Source organism: Enhydra lutris, unplaced genomic scaffold (genome assembly GCF_002288905.1).
Source record: "Enhydra lutris kenyoni isolate GAN:26980312 unplaced genomic scaffold, ASM228890v2 scaffoldscaffold97, whole genome shotgun sequence".
NCBI lineage: Eukaryota > Metazoa > Chordata > Mammalia > Carnivora > Mustelidae > Enhydra > Enhydra lutris.
Window position 1 is genome coordinate 643,429 of NW_019154181.1, and position 22,880 is coordinate 666,308.

Consider the following 22,880-nt stretch of genomic DNA (forward strand, 5'->3'; position numbering starts at 1 on the left):
CGGGACCTGCCCTCTGCTCAGCTCTTTACGTTGTGTCTCGTCGTTCCTCAAGTTTCGTGATGGGGACTCGCAGGGCCTTTTAGAGGCCTGGCCCAGGGCTGGGGGCAGAGGCGTGAGCCGTGCCTTCTCTGCAGGGAGGAGCTGCAGTCGGTGCAGCGGGAGCTGGAGGTCCTCTCGGAGCAGTACTCCCAGAAGTGCCTGGAGAATGCCCACTTGGCCCAGGCGCTGGAGGCCGAGCGCCAAGCCCTCCGGCAGTGCCAGCGTGAGAACCAGGAGCTCAACGCCCACAATCAGGTGAGCCTGTGCCCAGGGGCGCCATGCCGGAGTGGGGGGCTGGGCCTCACCTGAGGCGGCCCTGGGTCGGAGTGGCCGCCCCATCTGCAGGCATCTCCCTGATGTCTGACATTGCCCAGAACGGTGACAGAAACTCACTGCAGATGGGGGAGCTCGTGAACGAGCTGTTTAAATTTGGACTTCTTTGGACTCTAGCCCTTCTGGGATCTCTGAGATGTCTCCTGAGCATTTCTGGATTTCTGCTTCATCACTGCAGGGCGGGGCCTCAGAGGGAGGGTCATTGCACCTGGTCCAGACCTCCTGTCCCCAAGGCTGGGACCATGTTTAAACGTCCCCCAGTCAAACCCATGCACTATTCACATTTTTTTGGGTCAGATCATTCTCTTAAAATTTGCCTGTTCTTCAGAGAATTGGGGTGCATTTAAAATCCTGGCGAGGGGAAAGACTCGAGGTAGGTTTAGTTTGATAAAAGCTTCTCTGGCTTACCACTTGGACCACTGTGTGAATGACCCACCAGCTCATCCTCCCCCGGCACTGAGTACACGGACGTGTTGGCCAGCTGCAGGTTCAAGGCCTCTGGGCCCACACTCACCCCGGATGAGGGCACTCTGGCAGGACTGGTTCCCGCTAGTCAACGCAGTGGCCTAATGACCACGTATCAATTGGAAACAAGGTACAGAAAGGGAGCAGGGAAGGTGCCAAGAGGGCCCAACCCTACAGAAACTCAAGTTGGACAAGCCGTGACACGCATGGATACTAGTTACGGTGACAAAGAGGTAGTGAGGGTTATGGAACTCCGTGTACGCTATTCCACAAACACAGAGCGCACATGAATGGCTGTCAAAGGGTCGTCCGTCACAGGCAGTGGCTGCCTTGCCTGTGATCGCAGTGTGCATCAGCCCTGCCTGTGGTTCCTCTACTCACACCCGTCCGCCTCTTCCGTGAGAAACCGGCCTCTCCTGCTTGTGTGGTGTCAGTGCTGCCCCCAGGCGGCTCTGTGAAGCCTCCGTCCTTGCTGTGTTGCTGTCCCGCAGGAGCTGAACAACCGCCTGGCTGCGGAGATCGCACGGTTACGGACGCTGCTGACCGGGGACGCGGGCGGAGAGGCCGCCGGCTCCCCGCTCACACAGGGCAAGGATGCCTATGAGTTAGAGGTACTGCTCGGAGCCCCTTCAGCCCGCTCTGAACCGCACGTGCCCCAAGCAGGGACCAAGAGGTGGCCTCAGCTTATGGGGTCATGGCAGGGATGAGCGCCGGAGACAGCAAGAAGGATGTGGAAGGATGCAAATCCCCCAGGCGGCCAAAGAGAATAGCTGCCAGGCATTGTGGGTGCACAGCAGGAGTGGGGTCCCCTCGGGAGGAGGCCACAGGGTGCTCTAACCCCATACCCACAGTTCCTGCCTCACCACAGAAGCGAAACATGTACTAGCCCTGTGAGCACCACAGCTGCTCACAGTCCCGAGCGCTGTGTTACTCAGGGCAGTGAGGTTTATTTTAAGTCAGAATGATTGATTCTTATGTCTTTCTATAAAAGCACTTGGATTTTTCCCTATTTAATTCTCATTTAATCGTGAACATCTGCTCAGTGATGTGAGAGAGGCTGAGCGAGTCCGACAGTTTGAGCAGGGTGCTTTCCTGGGCCCCAGCCCGGGCACTCACTGCGGCCCCACGGGCTGAGGAACAGGGTGCTCGGGTCCAGGAGGAATAGCAGTAGTTTCTCGCTGTTTCTGTATGTGATGGGCCACCTGTTAGCAGCGGTCAGTGTATTTGCTGGCATTTGTGGTTGCATGTCCCTGGGGAGGGGGCGGGTTCCCTGCTTGGCCCTCATGCCCTCATCTTTGCTTTCAAGACTCTGGAAGTCCCTTTGCTCCTAATGTCAGCTCCTAATTCCTGTTATTCTAGGTCTTACTGCGGGTCAAGGAGTCAGAAATACAGTACCTGAAGCAGGAGATCAGCTCTCTCAAGGATGAGCTACAGACGGCGTTGCGGGTAATGGCGCCTCCCGGTGGGAGACAGGTCTGAGGATGGGCTCGGGGCTGAGGGGGACGCCGGTCTCTGGAGCTCACAGAGGCCCTTGTGCGCTTAAATTGTAGGCTCTTCTGGAGCAGATTTCATTCTTATGGGGAATGTGATTTCAAAATTCAGCTCAAATTAAAATACTAGCCTGTCAGCAGGTGTAGTAAAACTGAGGTCTCACCATGTCCCTGTCCTCTGTGCCTCCTCTGGGCTTTGGCAGGGACCGAGAGACCAGAGACAAATGTTGTCCTGGAAGGTGAGAGCTTGGCAAAGCCCAGCTGCCTCCACCAGGGCATTCTTGGAGGAGATGATGGCGGCCCTGGTGGCCATTCAGTCACTTAGGAAGTCCAAGACAGGGGCCGTCTGGCTGGCTCCGTCAGTTAAGCATCTGCCTTCAGCTCAGGTCATGATACCAGAGTCCTGGCGTCGAGCCCCTCGTCGGGCTCCCTGCTCAGTGGGGAGTCTGCCTCTCCCTCTCTCTCTGCCTCTCCCCCCAGCTCATGCTCACACGCTCTCTCTCTCAAATAAGTAAATAAAATCTTTTTTTTAAAAAAAAAAAAAGGAAATCCAAGACAGAGGGGGTTTTCCAAGAGGTCTGCGGTGGGTCAGGGCCATTCCTGTGTTTGCCAGAGCTCCTGGGGATGCTCGCCTTGCGTCCGACAGAGACTCCGGGCTGTGCCTGTTTCACTTCATACTGAGTGTCGCCTCTGGAAGACAGGCGTCCGCCTGCATCCCCGCTGCAGATGGCAGCCCCCAGTCATTCTGCTGTGCGTTCCTGGCCCGGGGAGATGGACTGCCCAGCCTGGCCCTAACCTCCTTTTGCTTCTGCCCTTATCCCCAAGGACAAGAAGTACGCTAGTGACAAGTACAAGGACATCTACACAGAGCTCAGTATTGTGAGGGCAAAGGCCGACTGTGACATCAGCAGGTTGAAAGAGCAGCTGAAAGCAGCGACGGAAGCACTGGGTGAAAAATCCCCAGAAAACACCCCCGTGTCAGGATACGGTGAGTTCCAGACTGTTTCTGCTCAGCCAGCGAGGCGTTTGTGACCACGGTGGTGCTGGAGGGTAGGTAGGGACCAAGGTCACTTGAGTAGCCGTTGGAGGACGAGTCGGCTGTCTTTCTGGAATCAGGCGATACCCGGGCACCACTCAGAATCAAACTATAGACTAACTCTGGAAGCTAGGTCGCCAGGTGACAACAGTGGCTGCTCCTGAGGGGGACCCCAGGGTGTCCCGGGCCACGGAGAGAAAAAGGCTTAGCATTTTCGGGGGGAGCGCGGAGGTCCTGTGAGCTGCCAGTTGACCTTCTGAAGAACAAGTGCAAGGAAATGTGCGAACAAGGAAACTTGCCGCAGATGGAGGCCGGTGGCTTCACGACATAGTGAAATACCAGCCGTTCTTAAGAGAAACCAGGTAGAGGTTTCTGTTTGGATGTGGAAAGAGATCGATAGCTATACAAAGTAGAAGCCCCGCCCCAGCAGGACACATGGCATGGGGGGACCCAGTGTACATTGGGTTAGAAGCCGTTTTTAAGAAGTCCGAAGGACTTTACCCCAAACTGTGAGTGGTGGTTGTCTCAGTGGGAGTGGATTGCGACTCTCGCTCTTCTGCTTTATGACACTGCTGGGTCGCCAGGAGGGGTGGCGGGGGCAGTAAATAAGTAATGAGGCAGTGGGTCCATGCAGCAGCCCCAGACAGAAGGTCCTAACCCACGCCCGCCCGCCCCGCGCCGTGCAGACACAGGCAGCAGGAGCCTGGTGCGGGGTCACACGCGTGCCTTCTGGCCGATCTGGTGCTTTGCGTGCTCCCAGAAGGAGCTAGTGTGTTTTATGGTCATTGGCTTTGTTTTCTCTTAAAGTTGTTTAAGGAAATGCCATAGCTGTGTGGTGGTAACAGTAAGCCTGGGAGATGTTTAAACATTGTCTGGTTCCACAGGTTTTATAAAACGAAAGTAATGGATCTATTTTCCCTTCAGATATAATGAAATCTAAAAGCAACCCTGACTTCTTAAAGAAAGACAGATCCTGTGTCAGCCGGCAACTCCGAAACATCAGGTCCAAGGTGAGTCTGGGGTGCAGCCCCAGGGTGTGTGGGGCTCTCGGACGTTAGAGAGGAGCCAGAGTCAGAGCCCACCACGGGCTGCAACAGGGGGTCCCCGGTCCCAGAACTCCTCTGGCTCCACATGCCTACCTTCTGGGCGAGTTCTGGCGGGCCAGTTCTGGCGGCGGCGAGCGCTGTGTCTCCTTCATGCCAAAGTGGAACCGACGTCTGACAGTGACGGTTGAGGGGCCAGGCCTACAAGAAAGAAGCAGGGCTTGGAGCGAATTCGACTTTGGACCTCTGAGGCCAGATTTTTCCCCCAGACCCCCCTGGGCCCGTCCCACTCTGTCTGTACTTCTTCACGTGGCCCTCGTTTAATCCTGATGCCACCTACCTTCCAGAGAGGAAGCAGCCTATACCTCCTCTCCCAGCCACAGCGTAGTGTCCCCCAGCGTGTCCCCTGCCCGCTGCGCGCCTCTCTTCGGGAAGGACGGGCGGAGGGTGGGAGTGATGAGCATGTTGCATTTAGGATTTATTGTGTGTGTGTCTTATTTTTTGCTCTTTCCTCTGACAGTCCGTAATTGAGCAGGTCTCATGGGATAACTGAAACGAGCCCGCTTCCAGGTCCCCTGTCGTGTAGGTAAACCACCTCTCACCACCCACCCACCTGCCACCCTCGAGGGGGCGGCTGCCTGCATGCACGGCTCACACCTCCACAGCAAGCTCCTGTGTCATTGTTCCTTTATCTGCTCCGGCAAGCACATACACCGTCCTGGTCAGTCTCTGTAACCTGTTCTGGGGACTTCACTGGCCCTTTAACCTCTTACCAGAGTTGACCCTTTGCTGAGGGGAGCTCCCCCCAGCTTGACAGGTGGCCCATAGCAGCAGCATCTTGGGTAGGCATGGGCCTGTGAGCGGCCCCTGGCACTGGTCAGCGTGCGTGACAATTGATATGTGCATTCCACGTTCTCTGGGGAAACCCATCTTGCCCTCTGTCAGGAGCGGCGCTGACAGACCCAACAGCCGCTGACAAACAGAGTGTCCCATCGCTCAGAACCCCCACCGACTCAGTTCACAGGCCAAGGCAGGACAGAACCTGGGTTTCAGGGAGCCAGTGCCTTGTGGGCATAGCCGGGAAAGCAGCTCAGCGGAGTAAGAGGACTCGGGGGGACTGGGGCTGTAGGGTTACCGGCACTTTTTTGGTTTTTGTTGGAAAACGAAAGCTTCTCTCTGGGTGCCACGGATGGCAGAGGTATAAAGAAAAGAGGCAGGGGCACAGAGGTGCTGGCTGAGAAATGAGAAATATTTGCCTGTTGGCAAACACGCAGGAGGACGGTGGGCCCCGGCCCGGAGTGCCCCAGTCCCCACTCCAGGCTGTGCACCCAGGTGCACTGCCGCTCCCTCCAGACCGTGCTTCCGGCCGAGCTGACTTCATCTTATGCTCTGACGAGAAGGTTAAGGGCAGCAGGAAGAACCCCAGGACTGGGCCGTGCTCCTGGAACAGGGGACACTGACATGAGCTCAGGGCCACACAGCACAGCTCATCTTGTTTATGTGCCTACGGCTCACTCAGGCGGGAGCCGCAGGCCAACATCCTCAGGCTAAGGGGTGCGAGCGCAGTGGCTTGGGTGACATGGGTTTGCTTTAGGAAGATCTCTAAGAAAATCTCAAGTATCTTGAATCTAGTCGGTTTGGTTTATATTTGTTCTTCTATAGCCACAAATCATTATAACCAAATGTGGCTTAGGCTTGATTGTAAACTTGGTTTGGGCTTTTTCTGTAAACATGAAAAACATTCTAGTTAGTAAAAGTAGAACTTGTTCTTTGCTTTATGGTTTTCTTATCAAAGATTCTGTTTTCTATTTGAGATTGAACTGTAGCTATTCTAAGTTCACTGTTAGTGATTTAGGCCTCGTGCCCCTGCCTCTAAATGACAGTGAAAAACTTCTGCTCTCTCCCTTCTGGAAACCCTTGCGGCAGTGCGGCCGCCCGGGCAAGACAGATGTGTGTGTGTGTGTGTGTGTGTGTGTGTGTGTGTGTGTGTGTGTCCAACCGGGTGTGTCTGAGTCCCTGTGGGGGATTAAAAATATACAAGATTCTGGACAAAGGGGCAGAACATCAGTGAAAAGACCTTTATCAATAAGGGCCTTCTCAGGGGCTGTGCTGGGAAAACCTTTTATGCCAGCCAGGGAGGAGCTAACACCAACATAGAAAGTGGGGAAACTGTCAGGCACACCCACAGAGGTCTGACTGGGCCTCCAGGGCAGCCTCAGACTCACAGAGGTGCCAGGCCCTGACAGGAGTGGGAAGAAGCCCAGGAGTGGGGTTTTCCAGACGTCTCTGAGTGCACGTTGAGCTTGGCCGAGTTTCCAGTGTGTCGGTGGGTAGGCACAGTCCCGCTGGTGCGTGTAGAAAGACGGGACCTTGCAGAGTCCCTCGGGACTCGTGTTGTGATGCCAAGCGAGGCTGGACCTGTTCACAGTGTCAGCGGGCGCTCACACTCACACATGGCTGTCCTTTCCCTGACCGTGTTCGGAGTTCCCCACCGCCGCTGCCACAGGAAGACTGGGGAATGAAGTTGCCCAAAAACCGAACCTGTCCTTGGTGCTGTTTGATATGGGATCTTACGCATACCGTCTTCTGTCCTTTATCGACGTTCTGTTTCTATATCCTGCCTCACTCAGAAGGCTAGAAAGTCTCAGCGCCTGTTAAGGCAGGCTTTGCTTAAGAGCTTCATGGCTTTTCTGGTATTGAGACCAGAGCGAACCTTTCCCCATGGGTTCTCATGAAGGCCCCTGTCTGGTAGTGTGAGTATGGGGTCACAGAGGCGCTTGGTGGGGAGACCGGCCGTGTGGGAGGAACGAGTCCGGGGAGCCACGGTGTACCCAAGGACCCTCATCTGGATGCACAGGGCCATTGTGGGGCTCCATTCTTCCCACCCTTACAGCTCTAGTGTACATGGTATGTGGCACTGGGCGCACAGCTTGGGCTGCCCCTCATCGCCCTGCTCCCCGGCTACAGTCATGAGCACAGCAAGGACTCTGACAGGGCATGGGGGGAGCACATGCCGGGCAGGACGTTCGCCATCCTTTGAACGGGTAGAACAGAGTGGTGTGGCACCAGACCGGCCTGCCTGTGTGCCCGGCACTTAGGTGTGGGACCTCCCACATCGTGGCCATGCGTGCCCAATACATGTCTGAGACGACCTGCTGTGCACAGGGCAGCTTGGCCTGAAGCACTTGGGAGAAGACCCGAGAGCATCTGAGACAATTACGTGCATTAAGGGAATTTCAGGTTTCAGGTTCAGAATGGGACATGGATTTGCCCCCATCCACTACCTACTGAGCCCACCGAGTAGCAAGCTTCAACAGTGACCCTAACCAATTGCTTACGTAGAGGTCCATCTGGACCAGTGGTTTTCAGAAAGGTTAGCCATAGAACCCTTTATTTAAAAAAAAAAAAAAAAAAAGTTGGCTTTATTCATTTACACACATAACAGCTCCACAGTATAGAAAGCAAGCAGAGCTGTTCTCTGTGACGTGGGGGGAAGCCCCTTGCAGGCGGCCAGGTCCCACAGGCTCCACTCAGGGGCTTTGACGCATCAGGCCAAGCCACGTCGGGACCCCCCAAGGAGCGTGTTGCGGCTGGAAATGGCAGGCTGGGTGCTCCAGGCCCACGGGAGCAGCCTGGTGCTCTGATTCAGGGGTGAAGCTGGCGTGGTCATCGGGGGCCTGTACCCAGGTCAGCTCTAGCCCGTGCCAGCCCCGGGAACTGGCCGTCTGAGGCTGGAGTTGAGACTTGCCGCAGAGATCCCGTGGCCGCTAAGACACCAGCCCTATCCGAACCAGTGCCGGAGTCTCCCCAGCCATGCTTTGAGGAGATCTTCCTGCCCTCACCGAGAGAGCAGATCTTTGGCAAAGCCTCTAAGAGTAAAGCGGGACATATTTTGTCCCCCTGGTAGCAAAGTGTCACTCATCCTGGAACCCACAGATAAAAACTTTGCTGAGGTCACACATGAAGAGAGTATTGGCTTCACATGCTGAAAATTGTAGTAAATATGTTGACGTGTTCCCAGGTCCCCAGTAGCAGCCAATCCCGCCGGGCTCTTGCTCGGGGAGTGCCAGGAGCGGGCCTGAGGGGGTGGGGGCAGCCCGGGGAGGAGGGCTCCGCAGCCACACGCCGCCAGCCATGGCCTGCAAGGTCTGCAGGCCGCCTCCCGACGCTCAGCGTCACGATCACGGAGGAAGTAGAGGTGGACAGACGCGCCCCCCCCCCCACACCCCGGGAGAAGGATGTGGACGGGCGGATTTCTAGATCTTGGCACAGCTTTTGCCCCTGGCTGAACCGATCTGGTCGCTGCTTGTCTGAAGAGCCCTAAGCTCAGAACTCAGCTGCTTACACACGTGGTCTGTTTCTCTGGGTTTTTCCTTTCTCATCCGGATAACACCATCTCACAGGGGACAGCTCTCTCCTTAGCATGCCCCACTAATCTCTCGAGGAGCCCCTCCTGCCCCACCCCGCACCCCGGCACCCGCACCTCTGCCTGACTGCAGCCGCGCCCACGGCGCTGGCCGGGCGGTTAACGGTCTCTCTCCTGCTCTCATCTCCACCCAGAGTCTGAAGGAAGGCCTGACGGTGCAAGAACGCTTGAAGCTCTTTGAATCCAGGGACTTGAAGAAAGACTAGCCGCGTCCCGTTCCACTTGAACACACACCCTCCCAGCCTGCGGCAGCACTACCCAAGCGCTGCTTTTTGTCTGTACCTTTATTTTTTATTATTGTTGTTGTTGTTGCTACGTTGTCATCATTAACTGTGGGTGTGGATGCATGAGAGACTGGTCTATGGGTTGTGCACACCGTTCCCTGCTGTGTTGATTCCAGCTTCCTTCGTCTTTGTCAAAGCTTTTTTTCCATGGTATTCTCAAACTAGCCAAGCAGCGGGGGCCAGGAGGGCCGTCCGCTCCCAGCCAGGGTCTGCGCAGAGCCCCCGCCCGCCGCTGTCCACCGCACTCACTGTCAGTATTAAGGCCCAGCAGCCTGTCGATAAGCTAGCTCGTCCCGCCGGGTGCAGGGTGCGGAGTCGGCCCGGGCGGCTCCCGCTGGGCTGCGTGTGGGCCCTGCGGGGAGAGAGCAGGGCATCAGGTGGCCGCGCCGACCACTCTCGCGCCTTCGGGAGGAGCTGGAGGAGCAGGTGGGGCCGTGGTCCGGAACCTGCATTCACCGCCTCGGGCTTGGGAGGACAGTACTTTGTACTCGTCCCACTACTTCAGCTTAGAGCCACACCCCAGACCATCGTGGGGAACCTTTCACGACCTGGAAAATGTCGAAAGCAGCCATTCCTATTTTTGTTTGTTTTTTATTAAATCTTGCACAAAACCCCGGCCCCTCTCATTCCTTCCTACGCTCGTTGCTTTCTTGGTCACTGGCAGCCCTGCTCTCTCCGTAAAGACTTGCAAGTATTGCCCTGCGGCCCCAGGGTTTCAGACGGAGCTTGCGAGCCGTGATGAACTCAGTCCTTGAGGGGGAAGCCTGCTCAGGCGCTGAGCCTTTCTGAAAGAAACCTCCACGTTGCTTTTGAGAAGGTTGAGTGAAGACCCCTATGTTAAGTCAAGAAGAAAGTAGAGAGGATGTTGGAATCAGATGAAAACTGCCCTTATTACCTGTTTTTAACTCTAACCTGAGCTCTGAAAAGTTTTCTGGCAGCATCCAGAGAGCCCAAAGTAAACCTAAGCCAAGAGAGTTGCTTTTTCTACCAGTTGGAGTGAGACCTTGGAACTGTCAGGAAACGCAGTGGTTCTCAGGAGTCTCCTGCCCTGGGGTTTCCGTCGCGGCCCGGGAAGACCAGCAGTCGCGTTAAGACGAGCAGCCCAGGCGAACGGCAGCAGTGCCGAGGCCTTCAGGGCGGGCAGGAAGCGTAGGCAGAGAGTGCGCGGGGGTCCTATTCTGGTCTCGCTGTGTCAGCGCTTGTTAGGTCTGCGGGCCCTGGAAAAGGCACCATACCCTGTCTCTAGATTCAGTTAAGGCCAGGGTCACCCGGGAAAGCCCTGGCAGGGCCTGGGGCATGCCCTCTTCTCACTGGAATAATCTCTGCGCTCCCCCTGGCACCGAGCCTTTCTCTCAGCAGCTTCCAGACTCTTAACCCACACCTGTCACTCCTTGACTGCTTTTCTCCCATGTTTTCAAAAGCAAGAGAATATTAGGTCTGGTTTTTTCATCCTGCTGCTCAGACACTGCTCCCTGCACCACCCCCCTGTAGATTGGTGGTACTTTCAGAAAGGACCATGATTTTGCGCGTGTGCCTCTCAGAATGGGAGCGTAGAGAAGGGATGCTCGGCCCCCGGGGCCCATTCCCCAAAACGCTGTCTAATGTGTGTGTTCTCGCAGCAGAGACTGCTGTCCCGCAGGATCTGATGGGACAGGGGCCGTGTCGCCTGGCCTCTCTGCCGGCTCCTGCTGCCCTGGGTACTCTGGCTCTCCTCCAAGCAGCCCGCTCCCTGCCTCCGGCCCTCCCACCTTCCCGGCAGGGTCACTGTGCCGAGTCAGCCCGTGGCTGCAGCACTCTGACCAGGTCAGAGAGCGCCATATGCGCTCGTCTTCATCCCTTCCCCTCGGGGTTCACCCTCTAAATTCTGGGAACATGAGTTGAGTGCAGCATGTGGAGGTCAAAGGCAGAGACAGGGAAACCCCTCCTTTTACCGCAGCCTCTAAAGTCTCCTCCTCCTCGCCCCAGAGACAAGAAGTCATGGTCCTCGGGCTGCTACCCTCTGGAGGTTACCAGGATGCGGGCTAGAATTGGGGGAACTCTGGCTCCTCTCCAACAAGAGGCTGCTCCCGCCGCAGCCTCCAGAAGAAGCCCCGAGCCGAGCCTGGTCTTGCCGAGCGTCGCACAGTGACCATGGCTGTTGGACTGAGACCTGGGACAAGCTGCCTACTGAGGGGCCTGTCCTCTGGCTGGAGGGAGCAGGCAGAACAGAACAAAGAGGGGTTTCAGTGAGCACTTGTGTGTCCCACCCCAGTCCCCACTCGGCCCTGCAGGCCCCGAGCCCCCCAGGAAGAATTCAGCCACCAGGTTCCAGAGAAAAGAGAGTACAGTTGAGGAGCTGGAGTTGGTTTCTGTGCTGGTGGAGGAGGGTCCTTTGGGGGCTGCAGATGGGGTCATGTGGGTGATTGTCAGGGGCACTCCCACCGCCCCTGGGGTGGACTGCACAGTGGGAGTGTCCCCCCTGCCCTGGGGGCAGGGGGGTGACATGAGAACGGGGATTGAGTCTGTGCAGTCATGTTTTCTTTCCTGGCCACTGGTTCATCTGTAACCCGCCGGCCCCTGCAAGTCAGCCCTGCTAGACACATGCAGGGGCGCCGCTCCACTGGACGGCTCTCGGGAAGGCGGACAGGTGTTCCGGTGTGCACATGGCCACACTCAGGGCCCGCGCCCTGCTGCTCGGGCTCCTTCGGCGGCGCCTGTCCGGGGGTGAGAGCCAGCCTTCCGGGCCCAGCGGCTGCCTGTGGCCCCCGTCAGCACCATGGAAGTGGCTACGAGAGGTGGCAGACAGAGCACTCCGCCGTTGGAAATGGAGGCATGTGCCATTAGGCATCAAAATGGGTCTGAATTTGAGGGAGGAAGCTGGGGCCGTCCTGGGGTGACAGGTGGAGGCCATGGTGGGGATGTGTGGTTTGTCAGGAGCCCAGACCAGAGGCCTCTCCCTAGGACTCCAGCAAGTAGAGAGGCAGAGGACAAGGGAAGTGTGTCACCCGCTCACTGGCTAACAGTGAGCCAGCAGGGGTTTCACGAGGGCCGGGCTGGGAAGGGGGGAATTGCGGTGTGTAACAGAACTGTGACCTCGGAGTCTGCCTGAAGGGGAGGCTGACAGATGAGGCCGGGAGTCGAAACTGATGGCACAAAAAAAACCTCTTTAAAGATCTCGTTAATACTCTGGAACACTGACTGCTGGCCTGAGGATGGGACGTGACCCCTTTTGTCACTGCTGCCTGGTGCTCCCCTTGGCAAGTCTGTTTTTCAGCTCATCCCGGGCCTGAGGCAGCACATGAGGCCGCCCCCGCTGGGCCTGCGGCTCAGGGCCTCCCCCTGGACCCCCTTTCCGTGGCCATACAATGACAGCTGTACCAGGCCCCACGCGCTCGCTGGCTAACCCCCCGGGGCTGTTCCCCACTCCCCTGAGCCAGCCGGCAGGGAACTTCTCCAGAAGGTTCCTCCCTCCCACCGGTGCTGGTAACTTCCCCGGCTCCGGAAGGCCCCTGGCTCCTTGGGCTGCCTCGGCCTGCAGGCTCGGGCGGGGACAGCTCTCCTCTCCCCTCCTTGGTGCCCGCTGGCCAGCTTCATGGCTGACCTCATGCCTGAGTTCGGAGGCGGTTTTCCAGGGACCCAAAGCCGTTTTCAGTTAGAGTGGAAGGACTGCAACCCATCAGCCCATGCTCTTAATGTAAGAGGATTCCTGGAAGGAAGTTTCCTCCTCATTGTTCTAAAGAAGCTTGGAATTTTTAACACTTTCCATTCTAGACACAATTTTAGAAAGCCAGAAAACTAAAACCAAATTCAGTGCCCCCCCCGCCGCTTTTATCACCAGGAAAGCCTGGATTGGGGGGGGTGGTTATTTTCAGAGGTTCACAAAGGACAGGGAAGTATGTATAGTATTCCACTTAGCAGGAATTAGATACTGAAAGGGGAACAGCTTGGCATGCTCACCGGAAGCTTCAGTCATGTGGAATCCCTCCCACCCTGAACACGCCGAAACTGCGCCATGGCTGTGTTTTCTGTTAGGCGTCTGCTGGGTCATTGGGTCTGAACCTCTGTCCCGGCGCCCGGCCCCACAGCCCCGCCCTTCCCACCAGCTCGGGAACCAGCTGGTGCAAAGGCTTCTGAAAGTTCCAGTGTTGGCACACTGCTCTCTTCCTCTTCTGTCTTGGGCCCCTCTGCCTCGGGTCCCTGTTGAGAGAGGAGGCCCTAGGCACCCAGCTAGCCCACCGGCGACTGGGAAGGAGCACTAGTGGGTCTGCCACGCGCTTCCCACCTGGGACTTTCTCCGGCCTTTCCCTGCCACCAGATCCCTAAAAGGTATGTGCTTAGACGTTGCACGTCTGATCCTATAGGAAAGGTCTTTTTACCCACCTGAGATCGGGCCAAAAGCTAAAGTCCTTGACTGTTCTCAGCACCGAGTAGGACACTGTGGCCACGTCCCTTCTTCCATGGCCACATCCGCCCGGTCCTCAGAGTGCTGTTAGGACGTGGGGCCTGTCGTAGCTGGGAACGGTGCGCTCTGGTCGCACGCCCGGATGCACTCTTAGCCAGCTCATGCTTTCCTCAGTTGAAGACTGAAGTTAAGAATCCCCCTGCAGTGAGTCTGGTGAAACCACTGCTTTGGGATCCTTTGCTGGGAAGCCATGACCCACACGCAGAGTGGAAACGAACAGTATCACCGTTTCCCAAGGGCTCTGCTGGGAGAGACCCCACCTCATTCTTGTGCCCTTTGGAGAACAAGTTGCAAGTATTCTTGGTTCTTTGTAAAGGGAAGGGGGCTCCCGTCTCCGAGTGTTTCAGCAGAGTAGGAGGAATCCGTCAGCCCCCCACCCCCGGTGTAGGGAGCCAGGACGGCCGCTCAGATGCAGCCCAGGCCCTGGTCCTCTCCGCGTCTACACGGGCTTTGGGAAGAGAAGCCGCTGTGCGCACTGTGTGGACGCCAGCCTCTCTGCATTGACAAGCAGCTGTGTTTATTTTGTTTAAAATAACCTGTATATTATCTAGAGTGAGCAGTGTAAATATTACTCGGAAGTTACCGCAGGGATTTTTTGTGTGTGTGACAAAGTTTGTGTGGGTTTAAAAAAATAAAATCCTATGCAGACCTCCCTTTGTAAGCTAGGGTGGATGGCTTTGAGTACAACCTTGAACTCCACCTAACATACAAGGAAATGTTTTCATGACTGATGTATCTTTTTAAAAGCTGTGGCCACTTCACGGGGGGCTTGTAAAGAGCATGTGACCATCTCTGGGATGACAGCAGGCCTGCCTCTGTGCCCGCTGGCCGTGCAAGAACGCCGTGATGCTCGCCGCCAGAGCACTCGAGCCCTGCAGGGAGAGCAGCGTGGGGAAGAACCTGGTGGGGCCGTCTTCCCCGCCCGGGCCGGGCTCGTGGACGACCTGGAGGGAGACGTCATTTCGAACACAGTTGTGGCAGGACTGGCCTGAATGGGTGACCTGGGAGCTCTTGCCGGGCTGGGCGTCTGCATCTCCTCAGCTCCTGGGTTCTATGGTGGGACGGCATCAAGGCACCAACCTGGCCACACTGTCATTTTACTGCAGGCGTCCATGGCCATGTGCGGTCACGGCATCTCAGAACTGGATCGTCTGGTACTCGGGCTGAGCCAGGAGGGTGAGCGGGGGGAGGCACACAGTCCCTGGCGGCCGGTCGGAGGGAGACTTCCCAGGACACAGTTGGAACACTGCGAAGGAGCGGAGTTCTGGAAAGGCGGTGGTCACCAGCACGGTGCACCTGTCCCCGTCACTTGTCCCAGGCCTCTGTCTTTGCCCTTTGCACTAGTAACACACATTGCAGTTTTGTTTCATAGGAAGCTAGGAATAGGTTATATAAAGAACACTAAAGTCATTATTGTGTCACGTTTCTATCACAAAACCAATTAAAGTGGATTTTAGGATTTACCTTTAGTATTAACGACTTATCTACTGATTGATTGTTAGGACTTAAAACCAGTTAAGTGATAAGAATTCATGTGGTTTTCCTAAGTAATATTTATAAAATGTAAAGTTTCTAAGTGATTCCTCAACAACTGTAATTCTTTAACTTTTCTCACTACTAGACTCTTCTATTGGCATGAATGTCTCAGGTCAGCTGTTAGGGACACAATGCGGAGCTGTTGGGGGAGCTGACGCGGGGACAGAGTGGAGTGTGTGCACGCTGTTTTCTGCTGTGATGAGTCGGGACATAATCCACAGCGTTGGTTTCTGCCCCAGCGAATTCTTTCAGCTGTCGGGTGATATTCCAGCCACAAGCGTGTATGATTCTAACGGGTGTTTAATTTCTGTACTAACGCTAAACGATATTGTTCACCAAACCCAAAGTGCCGTGCGGAGGTGCGCAGAGGCCCGGGGAGCGCGGGCGAGCCCTGCGTGCAGGCCCGCAGGTGTGGCGGGGCCCGGGGCTGGTGGGCATCCCGTGGGCTGCGCCTTCCTCCCCAACAGACGAGCCTGGCCAGCCGAGCCACCAGACCTCTGGGACGATCCAAGACGGTGATGGTGTTGTTGCGGCTTTTTTTTTAATTAACAGAGTTTCTGAACGACTGTTCGCTACAGTTTGAAGTGTTACTTTGTCAGAATATTTATTCCTTTGTGTGACATGCTAGATTCCCACGGATGTTGCTGATCATTTCTACTTTGTAAATATTACCTAACTTTACATAAACTATATCATAATAAACTATTTTTGCATCACCCTTTGCATGCTGTGAATGAGGTTTTGTGTAGTGCAGAGACATGCAAACTATGCATTGAGGTCAACATTGTCAACATTCAGAAACTCGTCGGTAGCCTGGAGACTTCTACTGGAGTTTTGCTTTTACTTTTTATCATCTGCTTATTTTATTTTTTTAAGATTTTATTTATTTATTTGACAGAGATCACAAGTAGGCAGAGAGGTAGGCAGAGAGAGAGGAGGAAGCAGGCTCCCCACTGAGCAGAAAGCCCAACACGGGCCTCGATCCCAGGACCCCCAAGATCATGACCTGAGCTGAAGGCAGAGGCTTAACCCACTGAACCACCCAGGCGCCCTTCATCTGCTTATTTTTAAACAGTGTTTGCAGAGTTCAGGATTAGTTGTCAGCGTTTTAAAATCAGGAGACTTTACATCATGAATCTACTGAGGGGACATTGGCTCATAACAGAAACCTCCAGGGGAGGCTAGAAGCACCGTGTGAAGTCCTGAGGAGAACAAGGAGCTACATAATTAGCAACCAAGAGCTCGAATTTTCTCATCTCTGCCCCTTTGTAATTACATTCATCTACAGTAAAGTGTTACTCTTGGTTTTAAAAGAGAGAATATATATCATACCTCATGACCAAATCCACACACACACCCCCCAGGAACAACCCAGCATTTCACAAAACAACACACCCTTACTGGAATATGCTATGATGTCTACATTCTATTTAATTTTGTTAAAATTCTGGTTGTGACCTACTGAATGAATTTAAAATAAGAAACGAGTTTTCCAATATTGCCACAACATTTGGAATGAATTATGTGGAAATGTGTGGAAATCCAAAGTGTGATTCAAATACACATACACAAAAATTAAAATCAGACTCTACCTATTAGAAATCAGCTTACGGAATTCACAAAACTTAGAAGAAATAGAGTACAGACATATAAAGGATACATACTTCCAGTGTGCTATTCCAATTATTTAAGGATGTTTCAATAATTTTTATCCGTTAAATTCTAGGCACTGGTCCGATGTAATGGTATTCTAATAGATCTAATGCACTTTTGTTTTTTAAGCTCTGTAAGCGCGGTTATGAACATCAGTTGGCATTTGGAAAATCCAGCACCTTTTCATGATGAAAACACTCCGCAAACTAGGAATAGAAAGGAGCTTATTCACTATAAAGAACAGCTATTTAAAAAAAAAAAAAAAAAAAAGACAACTAACCATACTTAATTGTGGAAAACTGGGGGCGCCTGGGTGGCTCAGTGGGTTAAGCCTCTGCCTTTGGCTCAGGTCATGATCTCAGGGTCCTGGGATCGAGTCCCGCATCGGGCTCTCTGCTCAGCAGGGAGCCTGCTTCCCCCTCTCTCTCTGCCTGCTTCTCTGCCTACTGGTGATCTCTCTCTGTCAAATAAATAAATAAAATCTTTTAAAAAGGGTTGGGGGGTAGAAAACTGGAAGGTTTCTCCCTAAGGTCAGCAACAAAACAAGGATATCTGTTCTCACCATGTCTATTCTGGAGATTCTAGCCACGCAAAAGAAAAAGGAAAGACATCCATATTGGAAAGGAAGAAGTAAAACTGTATTTGTAGATGACATGATCTTGTATATGGGAAATCCTAAGGAATCCACCCCCCCAAAAACTATCGATTAAAACTGATAACGAGTTTTGCAATTTTGCAGGATACAAGATTCATATACAAAAATGAATTGTATTTACTAACAATCTGAGACACATTAAGAAAACAATTCCATTTGGAATAAAATCAAAAAGAATAAAATACTTGGGAATCAATTTTTTTAAGAAAGTGTAATACTTAGACACTGAAACTGTGAAAGACTATTTAAAGATGAATCCTATGTTCATGGATTGGAAAATGTGCTATTGTTAGAATGGTAATACTTCCCAACCTTGACCTACAGATTCAACGCTATCCCTACCATGACCCCAGCTGCTTTTGCAAGAGTCATACAGAAATGTAGCGACCCAGAACAGCCAAAACAACGTTGGAAAAAACGAAGTGAAAGGACTTGCTTACTGGATTTCAAAACTTGCCAATATTGCTAGGTAGTCAAGATAGTGTGGTACCGGCATAGGAACTGACCTGCAGGTCAATGAACCATAATTAAGAATCCAGAAGTAAGGACGCCTGGGTGGCTCAGTTGGTTAGGCCGCTGCCTTCGGCTTGGGTCATGATCCTGGGGTCCTGGGATCGAATCCTGCATCAGGCTCCTTGCTTGGCAGGGAGCCTGCTTCCTCCTCTCTCTCTGCCTGCCTCTCTGCCTGCTTGTATGTACTCTCTCTCTGACAAATAAATAAAATCTTAAAAAAAAAAAAAGAATCCAGAAGTAAGTGATTATATTTATGTAATCAATCGAATTTGACAAGGGTGCCAAAACCATTCAACGGGGAAAGAATAGTCTTTTCAACAAATGGTGCTTGGATAACTATTCACATGCGAAAGAATGCCGCCGAACCCCCTTCCTCACACCGTACACAAAAAGTAACTTGAAATGATTCACAGACCTGGCCCGGAAGTGGGCAGGCCCAGTGAGAGACAGGGATGAGAATGAGCATCAGGAGGACGTGGCACAGACAGCCATGTTGAGGCCTCACCTTTCCACTCTGCTGCCTTTCCCGCCACCACTGACCCCCAAGGATCATCTGCCCTTCGGTGCAGATAAAGAGCAAGTAGCAATTGGGCAGACAAGAATGGCATCGAAACATGTCCAGCAACAAGTCCTTTGGAGGATTTCAGAAAGTTTTTTTTAACATGACAGTGCTGAACAGAACTGCAAAATGAAATTTGCTGTCCACTTACCACCAAAGGTGTAAACTGGGAAATGCCCTAGTTCAGGTCAAACAGAACCAAATTTTATATGAAAGTCTGTTTGTCATCAAGCGGCTGCAGAATGTGGCCTTGTCGGCACTGGCCCAGATACCAGTCCTCGTGGCTGGAATGCCCGGCCTGGGGCTCTGGCACCGGAGCTGGGCTCTGTGGGGTTGCTGCTGAGGAGCCTTGGAAAACCAGGGGCAGGATGCACTCTGCTGCAACCGAGGGGCTTCCCCAGCTCATAAATGCTAATTTTCCAGCAGACCCCCGGAGGAGGTCTATTTTTGGCTACCCCGTCAGAGGCCATGGAGCTGATTTGTGCCTGGAGGAAGCCTGGAAGACATAAACCTGGTCAGCATTTGCTCCATTTTGCACCACTGTGCTCTGTCCTTGGGGGAGAAAAGAGCCTCTAGTGGATATTTGTGGACAGAGCAAAGTGAGCAGAAGGCTTGTGATGGACCCATCTTGTGAAGTCCTGACCACCTGATCAAGGAGAAGACCGGTTCCTTTCAGACGGGCAGTCACCTCCTGATAACCTCCTCACCGTCTGTTGTTTCTGGTTACGAGAGGGTTACGATCACAGGTTCTATTTCATGGCACATCACACATCCTGCACGATTACAAAAATGCATGAGAAACTCCAGGTAAGAGAATTTCTTCAGGATTGTAAAATTGTTATGAACAGAACTGCAGGGGGAAAGTATTTGAAAACACTGGGTTGCACAGTGCTAAAAGTGCATAGTTGAATCGTAATTGGGTCACTTTCTGAATCTATCAAATCGGAAAAAAAACGTTTCATAGGCTGACACATAAGAGCTAAGAGTATACGACTCAGAAAGAAACACAGAAGCCAATCTTTGTGACTTCGGGCTGTGCAAGTGTTCCTCAGATATGACATCAAAATACAAACAGCAGAAATGAAAAAAAAAAAAAAAAACCTGGCAAATTTAACTGTATCAAAATTACTAACACATAGCTACACACAATACCCAAGAAAGCGAAAAGACTACCTAAAGAATGGGAGAAAATCTTTGCAAATCACATGTCTGGGGGCGCCTGGGTGGCTCAGTTGGTTAAGCATCTGCCTTCAGCTTGGGTCATAACCCAGGGTCCTGGGATCGAGCCCCACATCAGGCTCCCTGCTCAGTGGGGAGCCTGCTTCTCCCTCTCCCTCTGCTGTTCTGCCTGCTTGTGTCTCTCACTTTGTCAAATAAATAAATAAAATCTTAAAAAAAAATCATGTCTGATAAGGGACTTGAGTCCAAAATATAAAAAGAGCTCTTATAATTCTTATAATTCATAAGTCAAAAGTTATAACTTCTAATTCAACAATTAAAAAAGCAACCCAGTTTTTTAAAAAGTGGGCAAAGGACTTGAATAGACATTTCTCCAAAGACAACATATAAATGACAAGTACATGAGGAGACACTCGACATCCTTAGTCATCAGGAAAATGCAAGTCAAAACCACAAGACACCACGTCACACTCCACAGGTTGGCTATTATTTAAAAAGTCAGTGGTAGGAGGCGCCTGAGTGGCTGGCTCAGTGGGTTAAAGCCTCTGCCTTTGGCCTGGGTCATGATTCCGGGGTCCTAGGATCGAGCCCCACAACAGGCTCTCTGCTCAGCGAGGAGCCTGCTTCCTCCTCTCTCTCTGCCTGCCTCTCTGCCTGCTTGTGATCTCTGTCAAATAAATAAAATCTTAAAATAAAAAAAAAGTCAGTGGTAGTTTTTTGTTGGCAGGGATGCAGAGAAGAAGGAACTCCCAGACTTTGCTGGTTGGAATGTAAAATGGTGCAGTCGCTTTGGAAAAGTCTGGCGGGTTCTTGGTAGAGTTTTAGGACCCAACAATTCTACTCCAAGGCATATACTCAAGAGAAATGAAAACATGCTTCCACATGAACGCTTACATGTGAATGTTTCCTTTACGTGTAACAGTGGAAACCACTGAAATGTCCGTCAGTTGATGAATGGGTTCCAAACACGTGGTCTATCCACACGACAATATTATTCAGCTACAAGAAGTGAATACTGACACGTGTCACAAGAGGGACAGCCCTCAAAAACGCTGGGGCGCCTGGCTCCTCGGTCAGTTAAGCCTCTGCCTTCGGCTCAGGTCATGATCCCAGGGTCCTGGGGTTGGCTCCCTGCTCAGCACAGAGAAGGCTGCTTCTCCCCTGCCTGCTGCGCCCCCTGCTTGTGCTCTGTCAAATAAAAATTTGTTTTTGCCTGCTAAATGAAGGCAGGTGCAAAATGCCACAAACTGTAGGATTCCAGGTATATGAAATGTCCACAGTAGGAAAATCCAGAGAGAAAGGAAGTACGTCAGTGGTTGCCAGGGGCTGGGAGTGGGAGAGAATGAGGTACTGCTCTTGGGACACGATTTCTTTCTGGGGTGATGAAAATGCTCTCGAGTCAGAGTGGTGCATACTTTACAGGGGTGCATCTTAGGATATATGAATCCCAATGAAGTCTTTTCAAAAATGCAATCAGTTGCTTTTTAAAAAAATAATTCAAAAGAACCAATATGTGCTTTAAATTACAACACAGGTGCGTGGGTTCACTCAAACCCTCCCAGGGGGTCTGACACTCGCTGGTAGCTGGTCACTGCCACACACCGCTCCCGCGACCGTGGTTTTCGCTCTCAAGTGTTGCAAGAGGAAGTTTTATCTTCACCGCAATTCTTTTCCAACCAATTAACTACCACCTGAAACTTGTGAGATTTAATATCCCGCTGCTAAAATGAAGAAGATAGCAATATAAATGAAACTATTAAATAAAAAACGTTACGAGATGAGATCATTTCAGAATTCTGAAAACGTTTCTTCCAGGTGGCTCGGCTAGGTCACCTCTGCACCCTGTTGCTAACGTGTGCCCGCCTGGCCCGGCCAGAAAGGGCTGCGGTCACAGCAGACACAGACTCGGCAGGGACAGCGGGCTGCCCGTGGGCCCACCGTCACAGGGTGGAGGGGAAAACGCTGGAAAGCCCGCCACCAGCAGCAGGGACATGTTGGAAAACGCTTCCTGGTTTCCTGTTGGCTGGCCGGCTGGATCAGGAGAAAGCGTGCACACAGTGCCACACTACCACACAAATGATGTGGTCGCGTTTCCCACACGGGGGACATCGCAGGGGCGAGCAGGCCCGCAGTGCAGTGGCTAAGCCCCGCCCTGGGAAAAGCACCTGCCTTACCTGTGGAAAACACAAGTTCCCCCCAGTAGCATGTTCGGGTCTGGCTCCTGTTGGCGGCTCCCATTGTGACCGACGGCTTGGAAACGGCTCCAGGTCGTCCACGCCCCCCAAAATGTTACTTAATAAACAGCACCCACTATCTGAGCCAGAACTACCATTCCAGAACAAGAACATATTTATTTAAGTGTGCCGGAAGTCCAGGACAACCCGGCTTCATCATTCTGAACACGGGCTACAACTTCTGCTCTCCCTTCAGAACACACAGTGCGGGAAAACACAGGTGAAAAAGCACGTTCAGTGTACAAGCATTTCTCATTGCCGACCCATGAATTTTATAGCTTCAATTACATCAGAAAAAATAACTTGAGGTTTACTTGCCCAACACAGTAAGTCACAGATCGCTGTAGACGGGCAACAACACGCAGCGTGACCACTCTGTGCGGGCGGCTCGGAGGGTGTGAGCACACCAGGAGTCGTAGGACAAGTCACACAGCGTATCACTGACACAAACGACAAGATGGCAAAACCATCAGGGGCCACTTGAGCTATCTATAAATAAAGGTACATGTTACAAAAAAACAATCTAACTTTTCACAAATGTCCATAAGGTAGCTATTTTCCCAATCACCAGCGAGAGCAAATCCCAGAGCCGACAGTAAGAACACATCTGTGGGGCGCCGCAGCCCAACACTGGCCTAATTCCTAGTCAGCTCCTCCAGATGGTCGGGTAACTCAGGATTACGCTGAGCCAAAACAACCAATGAGCCAAGTTCATGGGTACTACACTGAAGGTCACTTCGAAGCACACAAAATCAACTTGAATTTGAGAATGTTAACAATTAAAGGCATAAGGAAAGGAAACAGACGCTTCTGGCCACTCGCAGTCCTCGCTGGCAGACCTTGTACTTGACCGCAGTGAGCACAGAGGGGAAGCGGCAGAGCATGAACATCTTCAGGTGTATTTGTTGTAAAGGGTCATCATGCAAGGAGACCCGGGTAAGAGCACCACCTGCCCGCCGCGGGGGCCAGCAATGCTCACGACGGGGCCTGGAAG

At 52.7% G+C, this 22,880-nt stretch overlaps 1 protein-coding gene and 1 pseudogene across 7 annotated transcripts in view; both read left to right on the plus strand.

Moving 5' to 3' along the window:
* The window catches only part of LOC111139264 (myosin phosphatase Rho interacting protein), a 149,304-nt gene extending 133,490 nt beyond the window's left edge, over positions 1-15,814 (plus strand). For 4 of the 7 annotated variants that reach the window (XM_022491491.1, XM_022491496.1, XM_022491494.1 and 1 more), the window contains 6 exons: positions 135-294; positions 1,329-1,448; positions 2,197-2,283; positions 3,153-3,315; positions 4,288-4,373; positions 8,967-15,814. In XM_022491491.1, the coding sequence (XP_022347199.1) occupies positions 135-294; positions 1,329-1,448; positions 2,197-2,283; positions 3,153-3,315; positions 4,288-4,373; positions 8,967-9,038 (688 nt within the window). In that variant the 3' untranslated portion in view covers positions 9,039-15,814. Of the gene's footprint in view, positions 1-134; positions 295-1,328; positions 1,449-2,196; positions 2,284-3,152; positions 3,316-4,287; positions 4,374-4,926 lie in introns of all 7 variants that reach the window. The other 3 variants (XM_022491493.1, XM_022491492.1, XM_022491498.1) reach the window with 3 other exon arrangements.
* A 2,409-nt stretch (positions 15,815-18,223) lies between these two features.
* Positions 18,224-19,276, plus strand: LOC111139269 (annotated as a pseudogene).
* The last annotated feature ends 3,604 nt before the right edge of the window (positions 19,277-22,880 follow it).